At 33.0% G+C, this 27,657-nt stretch overlaps 1 protein-coding gene and 1 pseudogene across 1 annotated transcript; one reads left to right on the top strand and one right to left on the bottom strand.

Annotated features, from left to right (window-relative positions):
* Positions 1–7,760: 7,760 nt before the first annotated feature.
* Positions 7,761–9,985, bottom strand: LOC145095471 (uncharacterized). Its single transcript, XM_079033343.1, has 3 exons — positions 9,516–9,985; positions 8,779–9,440; positions 7,761–8,737 (listed from the first exon to the last, which is right to left on the bottom strand). Exons 1-3 carry the CDS (start codon positions 9,983–9,985, stop codon positions 7,761–7,763), a joined length of 2,109 nt encoding a protein of 702 aa, XP_078889469.1.
* Positions 9,986–11,421: 1,436 nt separating this feature from the next.
* Positions 11,422–13,890, top strand: LOC145095470 (histidine--tRNA ligase, cytoplasmic-like; annotated as a pseudogene).
* Positions 13,891–27,657: the final 13,767 nt, after the last annotated feature.

The raw sequence follows: 27,657 nt of genomic DNA, 5'->3' as shown, positions 1-27,657 counted from the left end.
TTAGGGTGGACTGTATTTATCATGTACAACTTATTTGTAACATTAGTTTCAAATCTGTTTTCCTTCTCTTCTTTTATCTTTTATTTTCTTTCATCCTATAACACATGAAAACCTATTTTTCTCATCATTTTCATTTCGTTCAATTTTTTATTATATTAAACTTTTACAAATTTTAAACAAAAAATATTATAAAATAAAATTAAAAACAAAATTTAATTAAAACAACATACTACAATAAAAAAAATAAATTAAATCCTAAAAGATCATTTAAATTGAAAAGAGTACTTAAAATACTACAAGCGGTAAACTAAAAGACAAACCGATAAACTGAATCTGATTACAATCACGTTTAAATTCTAAAAAATGAAGGGTGATATTTTAAAATAATACACACCGCCGCGTAACGAAAATTTGTCATGTTATAATGTTCACGATGCTTATTTTTTTTGTTGTGTTTAAATCCACGTCGTCGGAAACTATGGCCTCCCAAGTATTTATCTTGTGGGTGAAATTCACATAAAAATCATACACTTCTGACCGCATATGTTTCAATTTGGTAGCAATTTGATGTGTTGAATGATCCGAACCCCCAAATTGTTGTTCAAAATGATCTAGAACTATTCGCAAAAAAGTGACGATCTATCTTGAGTAACCAGTCTATTTCAAGAGTGTCATAGGAATAACATCTATTTAAAAAAAAATGAAATGAAATGAGAATGCAATTTAAAGATTAAAAAAGAATGGAATCGAAAAGAAAAAGAGACATGGTTTTGAAAATGTAACATCCCAAAATTTTCAAATATTTTTTTCTTTTTTAGATAACCAAAACATTCCCATAAATGTGAAATCTCACTAAAAACTATTTTCAAAATTCAAACATCAACATTTTATTTAATATATCAGAGAGCCCTAAAATAAAATCGTCGGAGAGAGTGCACGCCGCGCAATCAAGCCAGACCCTTGCCCTTAGGCTCTGAAGTACCTGAAACAAACAACAAATTGTAAGTTAACACTTAGTGAGTCCCCCAAAATATACCCCACACAATCCACATAATCATATAATCCATAATAGCTCTATCAGCTACGCATAACACATAAGTCATGCATACAAGCATATAAAGATGTCATGGAAACCTTCCAAGGTCTTATACCAAGTGCCACTGGAAACCCCACGTGGTCTTAACTATCTTCCATGGGAACCCCCCACATGGTATTTGCTAGCTGCCACTGGAACCCCCACGTGGTCTTGGCTACCTGCCATGGGAACCTCTACACGTTCTTCCCTAACCATAGAAATACATACGAACTAAACATGTAAAGTTACTAGGAAGCCGTGGAAACCCTCCAAGGACTTATAACAAATGCCATAAGAACCTCCTCATGCTCTTAGCCTACTGCCACGGAACCACCCCCCCCCCCCTCGGGACTTCCATACAAATATCGTACCTACATATCACATAATCAACTAACAATCCATATATCATATAATGGGTCAGCCTTGGTGCCTTGGACCCATTGGTATGGTGAGAATACTCACCTCTCAAGAATTGTTGAACTGATAAGATAAGTCCCAACTTACAACTCCAACTCAAATGTCTACAATCATCATGTGATTAACTTGTCAAAATCCCGAAATACCTTGAATACCCTCAAAGTCAAACTTGGTCAACCCTAGACAAATTCAAATTCAACAGCCAAGGTCAACAGTGCATGTTGACCTCAACTCGTCGAATGCATCTAGCTACTCGTCGAGTTCCTTCAGAGTCCATAAAACCGAAAACTCAAGTCAACTCGCCGAGTTACCTGAGTGACTCGTCGAGTTCTTTAGTGTCCAGAGGACCGAGAACTCGAGTCAGGAGACCAAAAACTTGAGTCAGGAGACCGAAAACCCTAATAAAATCACCGAGATCACTCAGAATCCCGAAAACGGGTAAACCCTACCCAACTCATCGAGTTGGCAAAGCAACTCGTTGAGTTCCTTAAGCCCTTTTCATGTTCAGTCCTTTCCAGTTCTATCCAAGGCTCCAAACTACAGATCCAGCCCCCTAGGGTGTAGTTACCATGTAAATTTGTCAACTTTATGTGCATGCAAGGCCTCAAGAGGCTAAAACACTCAAAACTAAGCTTAGGAAGATGCTTAGGGCATGGAGAATGGCCAAAACTAGGTAAAGTCGACAACTTTATGACCATGGAGCCTAGAGGAGTCCAGATCTGAGACCATGTCCTAATGACAAGCTCAAACCCGAGATTGACTCCATTGTGCACTAGAAATGACCATATTCTTGCATCAGGGACGATCTAAGAAATGGAAAGCCAAGGTAAGACTTTTAACCTCATAAAGGTTGCTAACACAGACTAGATGTCGGATCTACTGCCTCTCCCTTTGCTACAACCTCTTCAAGCTCCAAATTCCTTCACAATCACACCAAAATCACTCTCCAAGGCTCTCACATACACACACACACACACACTCAAGAAGGTGTAAAGCTCAAACTAGGGTTTTTCTAGGTTGTAAAGACGATGAGGGAGGCCACAATGAAACATAAATTCCTTAAATAGTGGTACAAAACCCTGAAAATTAGGGTTTTCCTTTACAGCTCCTACTCGTCGAGTTGGTCCCTCCAACTCATCGAGTAGATTCTTCATTCCACGTCCAAAATAATCCCTACTCAACGAGTTGTGGCTCACAAACTCGTCGAGTACCGGTCCAAAACTCTAAAATGTTTGAGAGGTAAATGATACCTAAAACAAGCGTTATAGAAATGGATTTGAAGGGTATTTATATGGGAATTTAATTATTATTATTTTTTTAATGTTACCATTTGAAGAAGAGAGAGAAAAAGAGAAATACGGGTTCCACAACCTACCAAACACACAAATTGAAGTATCACCTTCTCGCAAGAATCGTGACATTGCACATTGGCGTTGTGTTGTGGCAGTACCGCCGATCTATCCCAAGCCACAAACCACACCCTTCACCAAGTCTATTGGGAAGCATGTTAATTACTAGGCAAATACCATTCAACAATTTGGTATTTAAATCTTACAAATATCGTTAGTTTAGACATGTTTATGTCATATTCAATTATTCATAGAGATTCCTGGGCACCAAGTTGGTTATAAAAAATAATTTTGGAATAATAGATCCTATATAATAAATAGGCAAGTGTACAACTTTTGTAACTTCCAAAACGTAATTAATCATATTTCTCTGTTTGAGTAATATTATAATTCTTATTTTTAGTCATCAGAATCAGCAACACATTGTAATTTTTTTATGTTTTTCAACATATTTTTATATTTTATTTGAGTAAAAAATAATTCTTTTTTTTGGAAACACCAAATTTATTAAAGGCACGTGAGGCAAAAGAAAAAACAAAAACAACAAGCAACACTATAGTTTACAAACACTTAAGCAGGTTAACAACCCATTCACCCCAGTTGCATTTACACGAAATACCCCTGAATTTGACACACCAAAAAACCATAGTCATTACCATATCAGCAATTTTTGTAAAAGAAGTGTTTATATTATTGTACATCATATCGTTTCTCGTCTTCCAAATGCATGAGAACACTCATACATGATTGCAATGACAATCTTTTCTTTTTTTGGGCAATGTGCCCAATTTGCTGCAAAGTTTAAGGCTTCATCCACCTTTGAGTAAACCTTGTCCATACCAAAACACCACTTAAGGATCCACAACAACGCTCCTTTTACAATAGGGCAAGCCACCTACAAGTGATCTAATGTCTCCTCATCATTGTTACAAAGAGCACAGTTGGAAGTACATACCATAATACTCCTGCTAAGAGCCGTGTAAGCTGGGATGCGCCCATTGTCGCCCTCCACACAAAAAATAATATCTCATGTTACAAAAATCTCGTCTATAACAATCAAAATACTGGTTAAGCTTGAACGTTTTGATTCCATGAATTTGTGCATGTGGCGATTGGCACCACAGCATGTGGATTTTTTTATATATAATAATGTTAATCTACTTAATTTATTTACATTTTTAACTATCTAATTTCACTTATAAATCTTATTATTATTATTATTTCTTCAACTCGCATAACAGCACCACTATTGCCGTTAAACACACCAAAAGTCCAAAACCGCATTACAAAATCAAATCAACAACAAAACTTAAATCAATCACCTAATTAAATTTCCTCACCAAAAAAGCATAAACACATAATCAAAATTAAATTTCTTTTTATCAGTTTACATATAGTCTAATCATCAGTTTATTCACTATGGTTCTTTTGTTTTAAAAGTTAATAGCAATATATATTATGTTTCTTTTCGGTGGTTAAAAAGGCTATAGCTCTCTTTTAATTCTAAAGCAGATTTGTTTAATTACATTACAATTAAAAGTTAATGTTACCCACAAAATACAAAAATAGAAAGAAACAAAAAGCCTCTTTACATTCATCGAAACGCACGTTTCTCCATCCATAACCAGTTCATCAAAAATCTTTATATACTAAATTAATTTTTAATGTATATCGAGTGCAACTCAAGTTGAGTATATAATCCTTGTTTATTGATAAAATAAGTTACCAGATCAGATCTTATAATAATTTATAAATTTGAAGTTTAGATTCTATATTTAACTAACACCTAAAAATCATATAAGATATGTGAATCAACAAATTATTCATTATCTTTGATATGCTTCATGATACTTCTACGTATAGAATCTAATTTGGAGATCGTGTCTATATATACTTATATTCTTATTTTAATTTTATAGGAAGTGGGAAGATGCTAAAGTTAGTTTAATTCTCAAGTAAATTAATTGTAGTCACATGTATTAAATCAAATTTGTATACATATTTCTATCAATCACAAAACAACAATCGTACATATTTGATTTTATTTTATTCCATTTTAATTTTTTCTTTTAGTGAATAGCTAGACAATTGATCAATTAATTTTTTTTTATCATTCAACAATTTCACATATATACAATGCTATCAAGTTAAATAAAAATATACGACGGGTTGAAGACAAAAAAAAAAAAATTTAACAATTTAAAAAGTTTAAAATTAAAATATTAGTAAACTAGAAAGACACTATAAAAAAATTTACTGTTGTTTTTTAAATACCATTGTATCCTTCAATAGCCCTTTCTTCAAATCATATCTTCAAATCACATAGAGTAGTATTTTAAAAACAAAAATTAAAATTTATTATATTTTCATAGTACTTTAGTTCAATAATATTGCTAAAACACTTTATATATTTTCGTTACATTTCCTAGATTTTTTTTACTTCATAGTTTCGTTTTCACATTTTATATTTTTTATAATTTTTTAACACACACACACACACATATATATATATATATATATATATATATATATATATATATATATATATATATATATATATATATATATATATATATATACAAGAAGATTGGGCAACAGCGGCGACCTGTCGCTACAAATGCGTCGCCGGTATAAAGACTTATATGAAAAATACAAATTAACCACTTACGTATTGTTGCTCGACTGCAGGACTATTAAATACTCTTGGCAATTGGAATTAGCCTTACGAAAAGCTTCGATTCGACTGATATCCTATTTAACATTAAAATTTAGATTACTTATACTTTAAATAAATATTTAAATATATAATAACTTCTTTGAAACATGCATTGTTGTATGAGCTCGACCCCCCTCTGTTTACAACTACTTGTTTTGCACGACATTCTTTGTTTGACGCTGAACGCCTTAAAAATTCTGGCGTTTGAAAATATTCGACTGCCTTCGCCCAATTTTCATGTGACATACCATTAGGGGGGTTGTTTAATGCGGCTGAGATATCTGCAGGCCCCACGATTTCCTTAAAATAAGAATGAGCTTTACTTTTTCGGCTTCTGTAAACTTTTGCAAGACTCGAATCAATGCTCCGCAACAATTGAGCTCGCTCCGGATCCATGTTAACCTTATCCAAATCAAATTTATTCTGCAAAACACAAAAAATTTAGTTAATTAGATAACAATCAAAATTCACAACTAAACTTAAAACTGAATCCAAGTTACCTTTAGATGTACGACTGTTGCGTTCCTTAAGGCGGGGGAAACATTGTCCCAACAAGATACGTTGAAAGGGACATTGTTCCACAAATACCTCCCGATTTCAGGTTTGAACCAACTACAACGCTTCCCGACAGGGGAATATGTGATCTCCATGTCGAAATCCAAATCTACGGGCTTTCCCCTATTTGCCCTTATCAACTTTCCCAACTCGATATTTTTTGACATGCCCCTTCTTGTTTTTTGGAAGCTCGACTGAAAAAATACAATTAAAAATATTAGGCACGATAACTTATTATAAAATAATAAAAATAGTTAATAAATATATCATAATAAAACTCATCGTCCTGTTCGTGCTGACCACGACCAAAGCCTCCTGGAGGTGGTGGATCCCCGGCTCCATCACCTCCATGTCCAAGCACCATAACATCGACCATCATGGCCAAGAGTATCGTCCAAGTAAACCTCATCTACAGCCTGTAAATTACAAGATGTACAATATAAAAATACAATATGAATAAAAGTTAGTTACCTTGCGAAATTGTAAGATATACAATATAGAGAAACAACATAAATAAAAGTTAGACAAACAATATGAATTAAAGGTACATTTCAAATAAAGTTTCTATTATAAAATAAAATTGATTTTTTTAATCAGAATCTTCATCATATACTTCAATTTCTTCTTCATCCGTATCATAATCAAAATCGCCATCATCATAATCAGTTTCTTCATCGGAAACATTATCGATTCTACCCGTTGGCGGAGGTACTTCAATCTCGTCTTCATCGTCATAACCAGCATTGTTTTGAGCTACGCCAACATTGCTTTGAAAGTATTGTGAGAAGTCGATAAAAAGTCTAGCTCCAGATGAAGAGTTGTTTTGAACTATGACAAAATTTTCGGCCTCCACATTGTCGACATCTTGGACAGAGTCACTGTAAGAATTTTGGACACAAGCATTGTCGGATGGTAGATCCCAAATATTTCGATGATTAACATGCTCGACAACACAACGAGGGTTGTTGTTTTGGTTTCTTCGATGATTAACAGGCTCGCGGATGTAGAAGACTTGTTTGGCTTACGAAGCATATATGAGTTGATCATCTTGGTACGCTTCTTTTTCTGTGTCGATACTTATGAAATTATCATCAGGAATATCTCTCGTATCGAACCACTTGCACCAAAATATTACAGTCGAATAATCATATGGATATTGCACCTCTATAATCTCTTCTAACTGGCCATAATATTTCTCTCCATTCTCACCAACCGCTAGAACCCCAGAGTTTTGTGTTTTGCATTTTGCATCACGACTAAGTACCATAAACCTAACACCGTTGACTATGCACACAGTGTAAGTATAAACATCTATTTGTGAACCCATTGAAAGGGCTAACAACTCTTTGTTGAATTTTGTAGAGTTTTCTTTTTCCATCTGATAAACCTATTAAACATATGTTGATGTGTTATGTATTCTTGATTCGTTATATTTATCAAAGATATTTGTTTGTTAATTATTATTACATTTTCAAGAAACCAGTTGGGAAATTCGGTCTTTTCGTCACTTTCAGGATGTTCAGATTTGAATTTTCTATATGGATAATATATATATATATATATATATATATATATATATATATATATATAATTGATGAATGGAAAAAAGTAACAATAAATAATGAAAGATAATTAAAAGTAAGAACGCTTACTCGATATATTGTCTGACTTCTTGACAACTATTCAGTATAAACCATTCTATATTACATTTCTCCCTTATATCAAGATGTTTGATTTGCGTTGCGCTCGTCGGTCGACACTTGGACTCAAACATCCAAAACTTTGTTTTTTCAATGACAACGTCTTCGTTTCTTTCAAGGCGATTAACATCTCGAAGGTACATCGTACAAAATGTCAAAGCTTCTTCAGCAATATAACCTTCAGCTATACAACCTTCCGGCCTCCCCTTATTTATGACATAATTCTTTAGTTTTTTCATATACCTTTCGAACGGATACATCCATCTCATACATATCGGGCCTCCGGCAATCGCTTCATCAGGTAAATGCAAAACTAAATGAATCATAATGTCGAAAAACGCTGGAGGATAAATCAACTCTAACTTGCACAAGATTCTAATAATGTCTTCTTTTGCTTTCCTCATATCCTCCACCTTTAGTGTTCTGGAGAACATTTGCTTGAAAAACATACAAAGATCTACAATTAGTGTAGAAGTTTCTTTGTCCAATAATGCTCTAACTCCAATCGATACCAAACGTTGCATAAGAATGTGATAGTCATAAGATTTCAACCCAATAATGTTAGTATCATTATCTACCACTTTCTTACTGATATTAGATCCAAACCCATCAGGAAATTTAACATCTCTTATAAATTGACAAAAGATTTTGCGGTCAGGTTTCTTGAATGAGTAGCTTGCATGTGGTCTAGTGAACTTGTTACCCTTTTTTTGCAACCATTGATTACGCCAGATATTCAGATTTTTCAAGTCCTTACATGCATTTGATGTGTCTTTACTCTTATCATTCATCATAGAAGTACCCAAAAGACTCTCACCTACATTTTTCTCCACATGGATCAAATCTATGTTGTGCTTCAGCTGCAGAGAAGACCAATACTCGAGCTCGAAAAATATGCTACGTTTTGACCAGTTCAACTCGAATCCTTACCAATCCATGTTTTTTTTAGAGTGTTAGGATGTTTACCTGGTTTATGAAGTATTGGATGACCTAGTTGCTCTTGTATGTCTTCATTAGTAAAGTGTCTTGGAGTGGGTCGTGTCTCAGGTTGCCCGTTAAATTTCAAACTCATCCTTAATGGATCATCAACATCTAAGAACCGATGATGACCGATATAAACGACTTTATTTACTGCACGGTACGAAGGAGTGTCTTTATTGCAAGTCGGGCATGCTCTATACCCTTGTCCGCTCAAGCCCGATAAACTACTACAAGATGGAAAGTCATTTATTGTCCATAACAACATAGCTTTCATCGTGAAGAATGTGTTTCTCGCTGCGTCTTTAATACGTATGCCTGATTGCCATAAAAACTTAAGCTCTTCCACTAACGGCCTAAGGAAAACATCTATGTCCTTTCCAGGCGCTTTAGGGCCGGGAATCAACAAGGCCAACATGAATGATGACTCTTTCATACAAAGCCATGGTGGCAAATTGTATGTGGTGAGTACAACCGGCCACGTACTATGCAGATTACACATGTTACCAAATAGATTAAAGCCATCAGCTGCCAGCCCTACACGTACGTTGCGAGGTTCGCTCGAGAAGTCAGGGTAATCTACATCAAATTGTTGCCAACACTCTCCATCAACGGGATGACGCATCACACCATCTTCTGATCTCCCAGTACTACGTCATATCATATTTTTAGAAGTGTACCGTGAACAATACATACGGCGTAGTCTAGGGGTCACTGGAAAGTACCGTAACACCTTATGAGCCACTTTCTTACCCCTGGTGTTTTTATCAATCCACCGACTCTCTTTACAAACGGGACAAACTTGCAATGACTTGTGTTCCTTCCAGAAGAGAAAACATTCGTTTTTGCACACATGAATTGACTCGTACCCCAAACCTAACTTCTTCAGTTTCTTTTTTGCTAAATAGTATGAACGGGGAACCTTGTTGTCTGGTGGAAATGCCGAATGCAACAACTCAAGGAGTTGATCAAATGAACTATCAGTCCATTTGTTGTTGACCTTCATATGCATCAGCTTTGCTAAAAAATCAAGAAATGAAAACGTACAACCACGATATAACTTGGTTTCGACTGCCTCTAACAACTCTTCAAAATCATCATCGACACCACTACCCCCTGTATTCAAGGTTCCTTCATTGAGGTTTGTATCATTTTCTCTCGACTCCCACATAACATCGTCAATAACATCAGCCATCTCGTTGCTTGGTGATACGACATCTACAACTAGAGGGATTAAAGGTTCACCGTGATATATCCACGTGTCATATGATTGACTGAAACCATATATATGAACATGACGTCTCATTGCTTTCGGATCCATGAAGTAACGATTATCACATTTCTCACACGGACATCTGGTTTCACCTTTACAATCTAGGTGTAACATGGATCTCTCGACAAAAGAGTCGAGTCCTAGCTGGAACTCGGGAGATTGACGATGTGGATTAGTAGTCCAGCTTTTATCAATAGACATGATGCAACTGGAAAATAATTTAGTGTTTAAGGTTTACTCTATGGGAAACGAAAATCAAGTAGAGTATTCATAAAGTTGATGATTCAAAAAGTATCCCAACATGGGAACACATGAACACATAATCAGAAATGGATAAAATATTAAAAGATTATATATATATATATATATATATATATATATATATATATATATATAATCTTTTAATATTTTAAACTAATTTTATTTCATTTTAATATTAACATTAACTTGATTTTAAAACTACTTTTATTTGATTTTACAATTAATTTAGTATTTTTTTATTGATTTTTTTTTAAAATTAATTTAATTCACTACTAGAAAAACAGCCTTTTACGACGCGCAATCAATGACACGTGCTAATAGAGGATACACATTTGTGCGTGCCGTAAAAATCGATGTCAGTTTTCCAAAATTTGAAGGATAGAGGACACGCATTTGTGCGTGCCCTACAATTGGTGTCAAATAAAAAAAATTAAAAACACGGAGGGCGCTTATTTTAAGTGTGTGTCGTCTACAAATGTCGCTTTATATTTTTTTAACTAAACGCGGGTTTTAAAGAGGGATCTAAAATTCTAAAATTTTGAATACCCCGCTTCTCACTCTGATCCTATGGGTCGCCTTATCTCTCGTACAGAGCCATTCTCTCCCTCCTCTCTCTCTCTCTCTCTCTCTCTCTCTCTCTAACCCTAGACACAATCACTGGCCATTCACGTTCCTTCTTCCTTGCTCCATATTTTTTACCTTCGTCGGATCTATCTTCTTCTCCCCCGCCGTTATCTTCTTCGTGCTCCATATAATAAAATCGGCGACCAAAGAATCAGGCTCGCTTCTTATTTTGCTTTTCTGTCTCCCACAAAAACCCTAGTTTCTATCACCACTTTTTGTCCCTCACAAAATATTTCATAGAACTGGCGATTGGGGGTCTGCGACTCTTCATGTTGACAATGCCCTACTGCAACTCACGATGGGGCCCAATGGTGAAGCAATTACATAACATGGTTGACTGCTCTGGCGTATTTACTTTTGTATTCATCTTCTTCCTCTCTATCTTCCCGTAAATACAAAATTAATCCCACTGTTGGATTAGTGAATTAGGGGTTAGGGTTTGGAGTGATTTGGGGAGAAGATGGTTTGCTCTAATGACCAAAAACTTCCCGGAATTGGGATTGAGAAAAGGAGATTGTGTGGAAGGAAGTTGGATTGACTATGTAATTTACTGGGCCTACTTCAACAACACAACTGAAGACACGGTGAAGGTAAATTTTACGGGTTGCAGCTACTCTTCCCCTCCATTTCTCTCTTCCTCTCTCAACTCTCATCTCTCTCGCTCTAATAAACTCCCATGTTTATTCCTTTTGAATGCTCTCTCTCTCTCTCTCTCTCTTACAATTTTTAGATCGAGGTGCTCTCCTAGACCACACCGCCTCCTCATTAGCACCAGTTGTTGATGCTGTTGCTGCCTTGTCTTGTGAGGCCTTGAAGGCCGACACTTCCACTGCCTTCAGCTTCACAGATTCTGGTGATGGCTGTTCTGATAAAGACGTGACTTATGTTTCTAGTGTTATGAAGGTTTTACTTAATGGCTCAAAATTATGTGGTAATCTACAGTGTGACCAAGTTGATAACATTCCTATAGTTCATGGTCGTTTAAGGTCTCTTTACAAATCAGTCCACTCTTCAACTCGAATTGCAGTGAATTCTTCTACCCCATTCGCAAATGGAAATGGAAGTGTCAGTGAGGATTTGACCGGACTCTTCTCTTCTCTAGCTCGTGCCCTTAAGAATCTTGGCAAGAGTAGTTGGCACCGAGCACATATTTGTCTAAAGGGCTTCGAAAACCATAACTTATATCCTACTTTGGTTGATAGTTTCAATGTTGGATGCCCTGGTCTTGACAGGTTGAATAACTCCATTAAGGCTGCTGCAAAGTTTGAGTTGGAAGACAAGTATGTCGAATCATTGCATGAAATTTATATTTTGTCCAAGGCTGTAAGAAAGATTCTTTCTTGGGAAGCCACAATTTCGTTTATATCACTGGAGGGGAGTATGAAAGGGGAAGAGGGTATTGATGAGAAACCCGACAAGAAAAAGAAGGTTATGGGAAAAGGCACAACTCTTTTGATGCAGTTTATAAAAGATAATTTACTGTTTGTGTCTGTGGCTAACAATGTAAACGACAACTCATGCTCAACTCTCCCGGAGAAAGTGGCACAATGTTTCCTTTCCCACTTTGAAAGTCTACTACCGAAAATAAAACAAGTCGTTGAAAGCAATGAAAGCAATGAAAGCAGAAGGCTTCCGAAGCTCGCCAAAGTAATAATACCATGCATGCTTATGTTTTATCTTTGATAAAATATTTATTTGTTTCTTGATTGATATATATAATCATCTTACTTTTTAAACTTTACAGGGGACTCGTGATTTTGCAAAAGAACAAATGGTTGTACGAGAGAAAGCAATTGCAATCGTTGGCAATGTCTTTAAGAGGCACGGTGCAATGGCACTTGATATATCCTTTATGATCTAGCTGACCAGGTTATATATTTTTGTTTTATTATTTTCTTAAGCAGTGATATATCCTTTGATAGCCATTGGGCAAAGTTTTTTTTTGTTTTTTTAGGGTGGGGAGATTTGTTCCCTCCGGTATGACTTGACGGTTCCATTTGCGAGATATGTTGCTATGAATGGTCTTACATCTTTCAGAAGGTACCAAATTGCAAAAGTGTATAGAAGAGACAACCCATCTAAAGCAAGACACCGTGAATTTTATCAATGTGATTTTGACATTGCTGGTGATGAAATAATAGCAGCTGACTTTGAGGTGGTTAGGATCTTGGTTGAACTACTAGATGAGCTAAACATTGGTGATTATGAGGTAAGTGTTTTAGTCACATTTTCAATTTCATTTCCTTATCTTTTCTTCTACTTAAGTGACATTCCACCATGCACAGATAAAGTTGAACCATAGAAAGTTACTGGATGGAATGCTAGAGATATGTGGTGTACCATCTCACAAAATGCGAACTATTTGCTCAAGTATTGACAAATTAGACAAACAGTCATTTGACCAAATTATAACCGTTTTGTCAACATCTTTCCATTCATGCATCTTGTAGATATATCAAGTTATAATAATCGGTTATATATTGTTCTCATGGCAGTATTACCGTTTGTATCTATTGATGGGTGGGTCAAGAAAAATAAGAGGTGTTCAAAATCTGGAAACAGTAAGACCACATCAATTACTAGAGCAAATGGTGTGTACTGCTTTCAGAGCTGCAGCTGGCACTCTTAACCAGACTAGATTTGGTGGGTTAAAGAACATGACAATAAAAATCGACCAATTATACTTCACCATTGCTTCTGCATTGAAGCCTTTACAAGTTATGTGTAATGTCTCATTTACAATTTTTAGACACAAGGGTAAAATAGTCATTTTTTTAATTTGACTTATTGCATTGGCAGCAAACAAGCTACCGGGTGATATGGAAATAATCCAAGATGTAAAACGGCTCTGTGTTGTATTCGAACACGTGGAGAAGCTGCTAACACTTGGCAGTGGCAGTGGGAATCAATGGAGTCACCAACAGAGGGAGATTGGAATCTAGAGTTGCAAGGACTGTGGGAAAGTGAAAGCAGGGGGTCCATACACATTGAAGTAATAATATTTAATTTTTAAATTTTCTTCTGATATTTTAATGTTTTTAATTTACTGATATATATTTTTTGTTTGTTTGTGTATGAATGATGATAGTACTGCAAGTGTTGTTACAGTTAGGAGCACAATTTGAAGGCTGAATGAGCCAACTGAGAGTTAAGTAGAAGGTTCTTCAATGTTGAGGTCTTTCAAACATTTAATGGTATTTTGACCTTTAAAACAATGATTTTGTAGGTATATGCCCTCCTGTTACCAATCTACAAGAAGTGAAGTATAAACCAACTTTACATACAAATATTTACAAGCTCATTCTATTTATAAACAAGATGATATTTTATTAGTTGTGTTTTTACGTGTATAGCTTCCGATAGCTGAGATTTTGCTTTTCCAATCACTTATTTTGGATTCAGGTTTGATGCAAACCTGAGACCAGAGACTAAGGTTCTGATAGATCAATGCCAGGTGCAACCATCAGGTTTTTATTTAAAATATCCTTTATTATTATTATTATTATTATTATTATTATTATTATTATTATTATTATTATTATTATTATTATTATTATTATTAATTTAAATTTTTCTCAATCCATGTGGGCTTTATTATTATGAACAAGTTTATGATAAATCTGATGTTTTTGGTGCTCTTTATTTTACTGCATCGGGCAGATGAAATCTGAACAGGAGACCATTATGGCCCAGGCTCAACAACATATAGCTATGCAGGTACTACAGAGTTTATTATTATTATTATTAATTATTATTATTATTATTATTATTATTATTATTGTACTTTCAATGCTTTGAAACTTCATGTTTTTATTTGTCGAAAATGGCCTTACAAGTTGGAGGGTTTAATCTTCCCGGATTACCTAGATTACCTAATGAGATTCCAACTAAAGTTTTGTGTTTAACTGAGGTACCTTATGTTTTTTCTTTTTTAAAAAGAAAAAATGTAAATGATGTTTAAATAATATTTTTGAGAAAATGTTAGGAGTTGGTTAATGTGGAAAACCTCATTTTGAGAAAATATGATATTTTTGAATAATTTTGGAACATTTTATTCACTTTAGGGTTTTTTGAGGGCAGTGAGAGTAATTCTTGTCCAGATTGTGTTTGTGTTCTAATGAAATCGGGCAGGTTGAATCTCAACGGGCATATTTGTTTGGGTATCAAAACTTTTTGTAAGTGATTAATTAAACTTTCCTTTTTTATTTAATAAAAAACGGGTTGTGATGATGAAAGTAATTGACAACCCTTTTTCTGTAAATGATGTTGTGATTGTGGGAGAGGTGTTGTGTTTTTCTCTGTTGCTAGGTAACCTTTTCAACAACAACATTCTACTTAAGCAGGTGAGTAATCAAGATTAAGGGAGACTTGTAATCATGTTTAGCATTCCTTTCCAGTAAGAAACAGAGTTGTATGATTATTTGTTAGTTTTATAGGAATGTATAACACATGTTAGCAATGTATTATTTTTGTTTAACATTTGAATGATTCTTTGTATGACATTATAATTTGTGCAATTTATTTTATTTTTTGAGTATGAAATTTTATTTTATATTATGCAATGGATTGTATTTTTTGTATATGGTATTTTATTTCTATTATAATAAATTAAATGAAAATTTAATTTAAAAATTAATAAATATATAAATTTATTTTTTTAAACATTTAAATTTACGATACGCAAAAATGTGTGTCATCTTCATTTATGACATGGCCTTTCTTGACAGGGGCTTTCTTGATACGCATTGCGTGTCATTAACACGCGCGTCGTAAGGTTACGACACACGAATGCGTGTCGTCTTCCTTTATGACAGGGCCTTCCTTGATACGCATTCTGTGTCATAAACGTGCGTCGTCTCTCTTTATGACAGGGCCTTCCTTGACGCGCATTTGCGCGTCGTCTGAGCCTTTTACGACGCGCAATGAGCGTCGTAAAAGGCTGTTTTTCTAGTAGTGATTTAATTTTATAATTAAATTAAAATTACTAGAAGTACGTTGCTATTAATAACCTAATTAAGCTAAAGTTGTAATGACCAACGTTAAGTCACTAAAAGTATGTTACTATTAATAACCTAATTAGAAATGGATAAAATATAAAAAGGTGTATATATATATATATATTAATTTAGTTTAATTTTTTTAACTAATTTTATTTTATTTTAATATTAACATTAACTTGATTTTAAAACTACTTTAATTTGATTTTACAATTAATTTATTACATTTTATTGTTTTTTAAAATTAAATTAATTTTATTTTATAATTAAATTAAAATTACTAGAAGTACGTTATTATTAATAACCTAATTAAGCTAAAGTTGTAATGACCAACATTAAGTCACTAAAAGTATGTTACTATTAAGTTGGTTTTATAATTGATTTAATTTGATTTTATAAAGGTAACTTAATTTGATTCTAAAGATAAGTTAATTTGATTTTCTAATTAAAAAAAATCAAACAAATGTATATATATATATATATATATATATATATATATATATATATATATATATATATATATATATACATCCAATTTCAATATCCAATTTCAATTTCATGCCCATGTGGTGTAAACAAAAATTACATAAACATACACAAATTTCATTTTTAAGCCAATGTGGTATAAACAAAAATTACAAAAACATGCCAAATTTCATTTTTAGCCAATGTGGTATAAACAAAAATTACAAAAACATGCCAAATTTCAATAGGGTAAACTTTGAAGATTTTAGTTGAAGTTTCTTTGTTTAAGACTAAACTTTTAATTAAAACCATACAAATCAAAAGTTGAGGGGCTGATCATATATACTTTGTAATAGAGTTTGGTTAAATCAGGAGATTTGATACCTCCTGCTTCTTCCTCATCATTCAGCAAGAAGCAAGAACAAAAGCAACAAAAAAATACTAATGGTCTTGTGTTTTTAGGTGATCTATAACAATTGAAGAGGCAATTACCCACATATAGCATCAATTTATACATTCATGAACAATAATAAGCAAGAAAAAAAATACGAATGGGTCTTGTGTTTATCAGTAATATAACAACAATTGAAGAGGTAATTTCCAACGTGATCAAACCAATAGATCATCTATAATAGAAAAATGATAGCAAATAGGAGGAATTAAACCTTGAATGAGGGAAATTTTGGAAATGAGCTCAATGGTAGTCGGTAATGGGGGAAAGAGTGGCGGTCTTGTGGTGGCAGAAGGGCTAGCACCGCCTTAAGGTTCTTCCTCCACTTAATTAATTGGTCCACTATTTTATCAGGAGTAGAACAAGAAACGAGAGCGAGAGAAGAAAGAAACAAGAAATATGTCGCAGAAAAGGGAATTGGAAGGGGGGTAATCTGCGCTTGGTATTAGCGGCGACAACTGGGCAATAGCGGCGACACCTTGGAGGGAAAAGTCAGCACGTTTTCGCTTTCCTGTACAGCCGTTTGATTGAAAACAAATCGAACGTATGGGGGTAAGTTGACGCGGATCGCCGTTTGCGAGTATTACCGGCGACGCCTTTATCGGCGACATGAGTCAATAGCGATTACATGTCGCCGATAATACTCTGGTTTCTTGTAGTGTGTGTGTGTGTGTGTATATATATATATATATATATATATATATATATATATATATATATATCAGGTGGGTCATTTACGTAAATTTTGAAATTTATTGGTATTAAAGTGTATCTTTGAAATGGGTCATTTACGTAAATTCTGAAATTTATTGGTATTAAAGTGTATCTTTGAAATGGTGAAAAGGGTATTACAGTAATTATAGCTCTAGAAACATTAAATAATTCTTATAATCTCTCAATCACTCACATATTTCCTTTAATTTCCCATCACTCTCTTCATCTCTCTTTGAAATCTAGGGCACGCCACCATGTTTATCTTAGAACACAATCTGTCACAACCATCATCATCCCTCCACCCTCATCTAAATTTCATCATTAGCATATTTTTGCTTCCCTCTCTTCTTATCTTCTCGTTGCTGCCCTATGTCCTCACATCATCGTCATCGAGAAAAAAAATAAGCAGAATAAGGTTAATGGGGGAGACTGCTTCGAGACATAAAAGAAACAATCAAGGAGTTTGTTTAGATTAGCACATTCATCGATGACTGATTTGCATTGTTATTGACAAAGCACGACGAGATGAGGGCTACCGACGGCGACCAGGATGATTTTTTTGGTGACTGGAAAGAACCTTGTTCTTCATTTACACACCAACCCTTTATTTATTGGTTCTACTTCATCTCATACCGACCCTTATAATCGATGGAAAAATAGCTACACAAAGTTGTAATCTGATTTGAAGGAAAAGCTAATGCACGGAAGCTATTTGATGAAATGTGTGTAAGAGATATGGTGTCTAAAACTCAATGATATATGGGTATTTTCATATTGGTTTTTCTTAGTTCCATTTGTTCTAAAAAGGGAAAACTGAGGACTGAGCTAGAGAAGGTTCAACGAGAGATCGAGAAAGGTAATAAAAAATCGTTTAGGTTATTTTTCTCAATTCCCGATTCACTCTTTGCTTTCTAATTGATTTTTCTATATCATTAGTTTTATGTAGGAAAATAAATCGATTCGTGCATCACCAGCTAACAATTTTTTTTCAACCCTTTTATTCATTCTCGCATTTTTACTTGGTTCTATTAACAACCTTGTGAAAATCTTGGTTGCAAGTAGAGAACCTAATAATGAATTATGAATTTTTCATTGTTGGTTGTATTTTGTTATGGAAATTTAAAGTTATTTTATTGATATTGTTATTCTTTTCCATTCATCTGCCAAATTTTCTCTTGTTTTTTGTATAATTTTTATGGATTCCGTGCTAATGTATTGAAAAGTTTTGGAAACATTATAAGAGTAGGACTGTAATATATTTTATTCACCTTGATTGTATATCTTTCATTACCGCTTGTAACATGATTCATTTCTGAATAGAGATTTTTTTTGCGATTTTGTAATATAAATGTGCTTTTTCAAATTCAGGAAAATGGTGTGGCTAGTTCATCAAAGGTGTTTTGGATAGTGGATGACTTTTAGGAAACATTCAAGATTATTTAGAAGACTCTCAAGTGAACGTCAAAACTGATAAATCAGATTTTATAAATAAGTTGTTTGAGTTTAATCATCAATGAATAGAACTATATTATAATTGCATGTGTTTAATGATTGATGTTTTGAACAGGTTTAATGTAAGAACTTGATATTTTGAATAATGCTAACTGTAATTAAGGAAATCGACAACATGATCAAGGGCGACCCTCTTTGAATTCAGCCATGATTAGTGGTATATTTATCAATGAATATAACGGCTGGAAATGTAGAAATTTAGATGTCTTTTGTATTTTGTTAAAATATATTCATATATGGTTAAAAATGTATGGCTAAAGTTGTATTCGTGTATGATTATGATTAGAGGTTCATTATTTTATAATGAAATGATTATGTTTAGATTTGTATTAATTTATGGTAATCATTAGTAGTTTATTTTTTTCGAATGAAATGATGAATTCTTAAACATTCTTTGTTTTCAATTCATTAAAAAAACGAGTCTGGTAATTGCATCTTCACTTATGAATATGACACTACTTGATAAATATTTGGATAAAATGATTAATGCACCAATATTTTTGATGTGGTTAGTTAAAAAATAACTTAAAGCAAAAAAAAATGTTTTATTTTTTAAAATTATGGTAAAAACGTTTTTTAAAATCATTTTATTGATTTTGTTAACTAAAAATAGATTATATAAATTCCTAATATTTAGGTAAAAAAAATCTATTAATCATATTAAATCCCATGATTTTAGGAATTAATTAATTACTCATAAATTATCCATAATTAATTATATTGTAAAATTCCTTTTATGCCCTTATATGATGACTTGTTCACAATTGTTTTCACGTTCTCAACCTTTTAGGTGTTCTCATTTGATCATTTCCATATATATATATATATATATATATATATACACACACACACACACACACACACTAATCATTACCCGCGTAAAGCAACGTGTATAAATAGTTTGTTTGTAACAATTGGTAATTTTAGGTCGAAATGCGTCAACCAAACCACCATTATAAAATTATTTTATTATGAACCAAAGAATAAATGATGGAATGATAAAATATATGTGGAAGATTTTAAATTACTAAACACTTGCCAAGTATCTCAAGTGGTTAAAAAGCTTGTCCGACGATACAAAATTTGTAAATCTTATCTCTCTCTCATACGGACTCCATTTTTGGTATTCTTCATCTCGTTGGTTTTATATTGAGGACTACTCCGATTCTCCTTTACAAAGTTTTAGCTAAAACTAAACCGATTTCTCTTTAAAATTTTATGACACACATTGTTTGTGCGCAGTTAATTTTATATCTTATAAAATTTATATCTCCTTCATATGAAATTGTATTTTTACAAAAAAAATTATTTCCAGGATCAGGACAATATATACTTTCGGAATATGTTATTATTTCTTCATAATAACAGAACTTTATGTACAATTATTTTTATCATTTTTTAATGATTTGAGTGATTTTTTCTTATCTAAATTTAATACAAAATCTTGTACTTTTTTTTTATCATAGATTGATATGTATTAAATCTATTATACTTGTCGTTTGCCACTTCCATCCTTTAATGATCGGTGACAATTTTCGCAATTGTTACAATGACATAATCTTTCACCGACTAGAAAGTAAACGATATATAGTAAAGATTAATCCATCCTTTATTATACTAAGGCTGTAAATGGTTCTACTAGTTTGTATCTCAAATTTATATTTGAAAACTTCAACAAAGGTTTCACAATTCATTGTGTAGTTCCTTAATAATTATTTTTTCTATAGTTTAGTGAAAACATTATTAGGAATTTTGTACATATAAATAAAATTCACATATGTTAAATAAACTATATTATTTGCCTTCAAATATCAATTTCTTGAAGTTGGAATATGTGTATATCATTTATATAATAAAGATAACAATGTCTTAGATAAGTTTGATTAAAAACAAGTTTAAGTTAAAAGTGTTTGCATATATAACGTGTTATTTAGAAAACATTGATAATTACTTTATATTCTATTAAGAGATCTAGTTCGCTAAAGTAGAATTTTAAACATTACCGAATATGAAGGTGATTTGTTATGAAAATGACTTAAGTAAATAATCACTTTATCTAATCAATTAACTGAGACATATGTATTTAATCAGGGTAAATTAAAACATACATTGTTCCAATAACAAATATTGTTTTATAATATAAGTACTTTATGTTCTAAGCATAAGTAATAAGCTAAACTCTGAGTGAAGTACAAATTTGCTTGTGCTCATGTAGTTACTCTTTTTGAATATCTGCAAGCCATTTATAAATATTAGATTAACATTAAGGACCAAGTAATTGAGTGTTATATGAAAAGTATGAGTTTTATCTAGTGGATACTAGAAGTACTAGTCTCTCCATACTTTCTTCTCAGATAAAAGGGATAGTTCATCTTTGAGTGTCATATTTCTCCATAGAAGAAACAAGATCCATCTTTGCAGGCCTTCTTGGATTTCTTAGGCATAAAGGTGTCCTTTCCCTAAACTAATGATCACTTAGAGCACACATGTGACTCTCTTCAGCCTTGCATTCTTCCTGTTTTTGAACCGGTTTATTCCAAATATCACTATATTTTAGGAATATCTTCTCCACTTGATGAAACATATAAAATGCATTTAAGTTTTTAAATTCCTTCCGAAGGCCAGTAATAACTTTACCAAGTATGATTTTTGAAACATCTTCAGCATCACAACAATGCTTCCACAAAGCATTATGTTTAATTCTACCGGTAATTGAAGTTTGTTTAGGAATATAGCCTTTAGGAATGTAAAATTTATTATCTCTCTTGATATTGTCTCCCAAGACATGAATCCATTCGTTTATATTGTATCCATCAAATGTTATTGTTTCATGTAGATCAGCAAGTGAAAGATCGTGCATGGTTACGAGATTGAATTTTGTTCTCATCTATAATATTTTAACAAAATTCATTTAATATTTTTAATATCTAAATCTTTAATAATAAATACCCTTAAATTTTAAAAACGTTAATTATTAAAGTTTAGGATCCAAGTTGAAAAACAAATAAATGGTTATGAACTTTATCCCATTCATTGAATCCAACTAGCTAGATATCGAGTATCAATTATATTCGGATATATAATTCATAGTGTTACGGGATGGATAATAGCAAATTTTAATAGATATGTTTGATCTCATCTATGCCTTGAATCTCTATTGCTTTGGGGTCAAAGTTGTTAAGATCGGGATCATATGTAGAATCGTTTTTGGTTTGCAAGATCAGGATCGGGATCTTAAGATCCTACAAAAAACATAATTTTAACTTTTTATTTTAAAACATGAAATATCCCTCGAAAATCCAGTTTTTCGTTCAAAATCTATAAAAAAAACTTCAAAACATTAGTCACAACTTACAACACAAAATGATAAACAAAAAACTAGTGAAAGGTAAAAGGCACAAAAAGATAAATTCATTTTTTTCATTTTCCAAAAAAACATCAAGGGAAAGTAGGATCGAATCGGATCCCAATCCTATGATCTTACTCTAAATACGATCCGTATACGATCCAACTCATTTTTCATACCTAAGATCGTAGGATCATACGATCTTACGATCAAGATTACGATTTTAACAACCTTGGTTATGGTGACCTTTATCACAACAGATTTCCGATCAAATCATCCCGTTTGAAGAACTTGTGTGGCCTATAACTAGGTTATCGAAATTGTGAATACACCCCGCCCATTAAAAGATAATATTAATGTTAGGTGTCATTTACCCCACTAGCTTATACAAGTGACATTTGAGTGCTATTAAAATATGATTTCATAGATTTGAGTTTAAATAAGGGGTCTTTGATGTTTTTAAATTCCATTTAAAAAATTATAGGATATCGTGGTTATGACATGAATCTAATAAGCCATGGTATATTTTTATATAAAATCATATTTTAACAAGGTTATTTTATAAAATCCAAATTTTATATAATTGACGAGATCAAATTTTAAAATTAATATCTACTATTAAGTTTGGACGTTTGAGGCTTAAGAACATTTATTAACCTTTTAATAAAACTCCCTTATAAAAAATAAGGTTTGAAGTTTGATTAATCTCTAAAATCTTAATTTCAAACATATATAATTTTAATATTGAAATATACTGTTAGCTAGTTTAGAACGATAAAACTGATCATTTTATGTTTAAATCTTTTTTCTATATTATGTTAAAAGATAAATTTCATTAAAACCAAATTCTGGTGATGTTATTTATGTTTAAAATATTATTTTTTTTATGTGAAATCAAATTTAACAATTATAAACATGAAATCAACATAAATATAAACAACACAAGCATGCAAAACATATGTGTATAAAAAAACCATAAACTAGTGACATTTTGTGAGCCATCACAAAAATGTCTAAGTTCATTCCAAAGGGACATAAATGTACCAAGACTTCTTGTAATGCTTCATGCTCTCACTTGCTTCAACACCTTATAGCAAGTTTATAAAAATAATATTATAAAGTTTGTGAAACTTTAATAAAATCAAGTTCATAAACTTTTGATCTTCAAAATGGTCACCATCCTTATTCTTGTTACTTGTTTATAAAAAAAACTATTTCTAAAGCTAATTTATTACTTACAAAATAAGCAAGCAACCTTCCCTTCTCTCGTGTTCAAAACAACCTTCCCTTCTCTCATGGTATGAGACTGTGGCGGTCACCACGCTACGAACCACAAGACAACCACGTTGTCACTTAAATGATGTGGTCGTGCCGCGAGTATTAAGTAGCCACGTTGTGGCACAGCCAAAACCCCTCCAATTCTTAAGTTCAAACTTAAACCCTTAACACCCGAAACCTTCTATTGATTAAATTAAAGTTCACCATTCCGAAAAAGAAACATCTCGGAATCAGATGTTAGATGTAATTCCATGTCAATTTGGAAAACTTTAACATCCTTGTTATCACAAAAATGTTTCTCTAGGTTTATCCAAACAACATAAGAGAATGCATTCTATTTGTGGACAGTGTTGAGTAGTGTCTGAGACAAAGTACCATAGATCTAGGATTTAACAATGACATTGACGTGATCCCATTCAACATTAACCGTATTATGCAAGGTTTTAATAAGTGAAGTCAAGTGACTCGTAAGACCATAACCCGCACAGTGAGTCTAGAATAATTCCCGCCATGCATCATAGTTGTGACGATCCAATTCAAGGATTAAGGGGACGTGCATACATATATTGATCATTTTGTATGGCTTCTCAGAGGTATTGGTTACCATTAGGGAATGGATTAGATAAAGATGAAGGAGGGATTTGGAAGACTGAAAGAAGAAAGAAAGGTAAGGTACGACGATTTTAGAGAGAGAAAAGAGAGAGGTCTGATACCATATTGAATGATAATTTCCCCATAATAAACTCTCATTAGGTATCGAGAATATATACGTATACAACGAAATACAAACACAAGACCTTGGGCCATGTATGGGCTAAACCATCTAGATACATAAATACATAAATAATGACATAAATATATGATACTATGTATGATTGAATATTTTCCGAGTTCTTATTGAATAGAGGAACAAATACGAAATTCAAAAAAATGATTAAAAAAATTATGTTTTTGTTCAAAAATAATATATGTTTGACTTTTCAAAAACATAACACACACAAAAATTAACTTTTTTTTGCCTCATCTTCAAAAACTTCATAGGTCTTCCCCTAAATACATATAGGCATACAACACTAATATGATTATCCAATGCTTCAAGTAGACAAGTAAACAGGTAGGGAGGCGGAAATAAAACAAAATAACTGTTTCACGTACCATGTGATTGTTAACTATAGTTTAAGGACAGAAAATGGACGATAAACGATGATCAGACACCCTTTATGTAACTTTACTAGACATTTCAATATAACGAGTTTATAACCCGTGTATCACTTGGGTGACAAGTTAAAATAACATAAAAACTTTAAAAATCGTAATTAATAATCATAAATGTATAAACAGAGCATTAAGAAGTCTAACAATTGAGTGAACCAAACATAAACTAATCATATATCTTGTTTTGTATAAATGAAAGAATACCTTTTTGAACGTTTAGAATATAAAAAAGAAATTCAACAGACAATTATGTGACATCCCCTAATTTCTCAGCCAGAAAAGACCGATTTAATTTATGCTTTTAAAATAAAATCAGAGAAATCCTTTTAAAAGATGTCGTGGAATTGGTCCCCAAAACAAAACATGATAGAAGTTTATCAAAACCTTTATTTAATAAATATATAATTTCCTTTTATATCAAAACCTCGGGATGTCATGTTCCGATACAGATCAGAAGCATAAACAAGACATTATAAGCCTTACAACAGTTATTTACAACTACTAGCCTAGAATCCAAAAATCTCTCATCATCATCCGACTATGCTCGGGGTCCACTACCTGTAACATAAAAAGCTGAGTGGGTCAAGCTTGGGAGCCTAGTGAGCATATAGGGTTTTCAACCCACAATAATAATAAACTTATTTAGTTCACCAATCAACAATAACCCTGATTACCCATTCCTGTTATCCTCATTTTGCGTCCCTAAAAACCTATCACAAGGGACCTAGCCTAAGGAATATCATCGGGATAGACACTATTGCTAAGGGGATTCCTCAGCCATACATGTCCTAAAGGTAACCATGAGGGGGATGGAGTACACCAATGAACATATAGTTCAACAACACCTACAAGTTGCGAACCTGCTAGTGTTCCACTGGACTGTCTAGAAAGGTCCGTGGTCGTCATATATACTCCGCTGGATGACTACAACAACAAAAACAAAAACATCGAGGCATCTCAGCATTTTAACACACATCGACTATTTCGTCTACCCATGTTTTTGATGGATTTTAGCCATAAGAACTTTCCTATGTGCGCATGCAAAACCCTAATGCTTGGATCTAGGCTTTATAATTAAACATGCTTTGAATCCAAGACTTCTAATGACTAATTAGGTTAAATAACAACATTGAAACAGATCTAGAACCATACCTTTGAATTCCTTGTTGATCTTGTAGTCTTGGAGCTTCTAGAGTCACAAATGTCACTCCTCTAATGGCTTACAAACACCAATAGCAAGGAAGATGATTTAGGAGAGAGGAGAGGGGAGGAAATTTGGCCAGGGTTCTCTTGCTTTTGGAGAAGTGCCGATTTCCCTTAGCTATGGGGTCTATTTATACTTGTAGACTCCTTAAGGGTTACAACCTAAACCCTAATTGGATAATCTTCTCTTAAGGGTATCCAAATCCTTTCCTTAGATAAGCCTTGGACGAATTAGCTATCCTTTTAGCTTCTAGAATTCGTTCCTAGCATATCCATAAGGATTTACAGTCTAAAGCTTAACTATCAAACAATCGACAGTTTATACCCCTTTATTTAATTAATCTCTTTAAGTCACCAAATTAATTCTAATTAATTCTATGACTTATATTAATCAAATAACAAATATATTATTCATTATAATATATTAATAATATTTACTCTCTCGTAATAAATCATCCTATCAAGTTGCTATGGTGAAGGCAACCCAAAAGGACCATGCACAACCGGGTCAAATACTTGCCTAATATAGTTGCAGCCTTAGACACTATTCCAACAGTCTCCCACTTGGATAAGTCTAGTAACTATATTCACAAGTACAATTCGGTTTGCAATCGTAGCTCTCAAAGACGCTGTCAACTCTGATCTAATCAATCTTGTCCTTTAGATAAGGGAACGTACAGTCCTCTGTTAGATATCATGCTGACAATCCTATGGAATGGTTAGTCAAGCATTTAGGTTTCTCGATCTCTGATTTATTTGACATAGAACTTAATCGAACACATCAATTCAGTTCTGACCGGGCCCGGCACATAAGTCAAATCAAATCATCGAGCGGCCGAGATATCGCCTTTATCTTCTTAGTTAAAAGTTACAGATAAACTTCGACTTATATGCATTTACTTATTCATTAACCAACTATACACAACAATACGTTTTATAACACCGAGTTACTGATGCGTTTTCGTATTATCAATGTACAATCAATTAACAAATAACAAATCATATATCTAGGTTTTAAGACCATATGATATTATCGTCTTGCGATCACCCTTTATATTATATTCCATAAGGTGATTCCAGCAAGCGCGGGTTTATTCCAATGCTCAAAACTAGTTCATAAGCACTCATGAACGTTGCAGCAATCCTTTGCTATGTCTAACACCATTTAGACATTCTACACACCAATTCATGACAATCTTCATTCATATCTACTTCCAACATATGAACGATTGTGGACAATTTGAACAATTCGATTATTCCTAATAAACTCAATTATTCTGGAAGTCAAAACATGCAAAATGAAACAATAGCTAAACAACTAACATAAGATAGTAACATTACTCATAAATAAAACTCCTTTATTTAATCATCAAATGTTAATTACATTTATCTATTACACGTTTCTAATACTATCTAATCTATGCTAATATCATCCTTCAGCCCAATACTCCTAGCATGCTGCAAGTGCTTAACCCTACTCAGTCCCTTCGTAAGCGGATCTGCTGGGTTATCTTCTGATGATATCCTC

The sequence above is a fragment of the Lactuca serriola genome, chromosome 3 (assembly GCF_051521515.1).
Source record: "Lactuca serriola cultivar US96UC23 chromosome 3, Lser_US96UC23_V15, whole genome shotgun sequence".
Taxonomy (NCBI): Eukaryota; Viridiplantae; Streptophyta; class Magnoliopsida; order Asterales; family Asteraceae; genus Lactuca; species Lactuca serriola.
This window is presented reverse-complemented; position numbering and strand designations above follow the sequence as displayed.

What these genes read in the sequence shown, in the direction of transcription:
- LOC145095471 (XM_079033343.1), bottom strand. Translation starts at nt 9,985, where the DNA reads ATGGCTGATGTTATTGACGATGTTATGTGGGAGTCGAGAGAAAATGAT. An exon ending in GTGGCTCATAAGGTGTTACG is followed by an intron (nt 9,441 to 9,515) that starts GTACTTTCCAGT and finishes GATATGACGTAG; the next exon opens with TACTGGGAGATCAGAAGATG. An exon ending in TCCAATACTTCATAAACCAG is followed by an intron (nt 8,738 to 8,778) that starts GTAAACATCCTA and finishes TGGATTGGTAAG; the next exon opens with GATTCGAGTTGAACTGGTCA.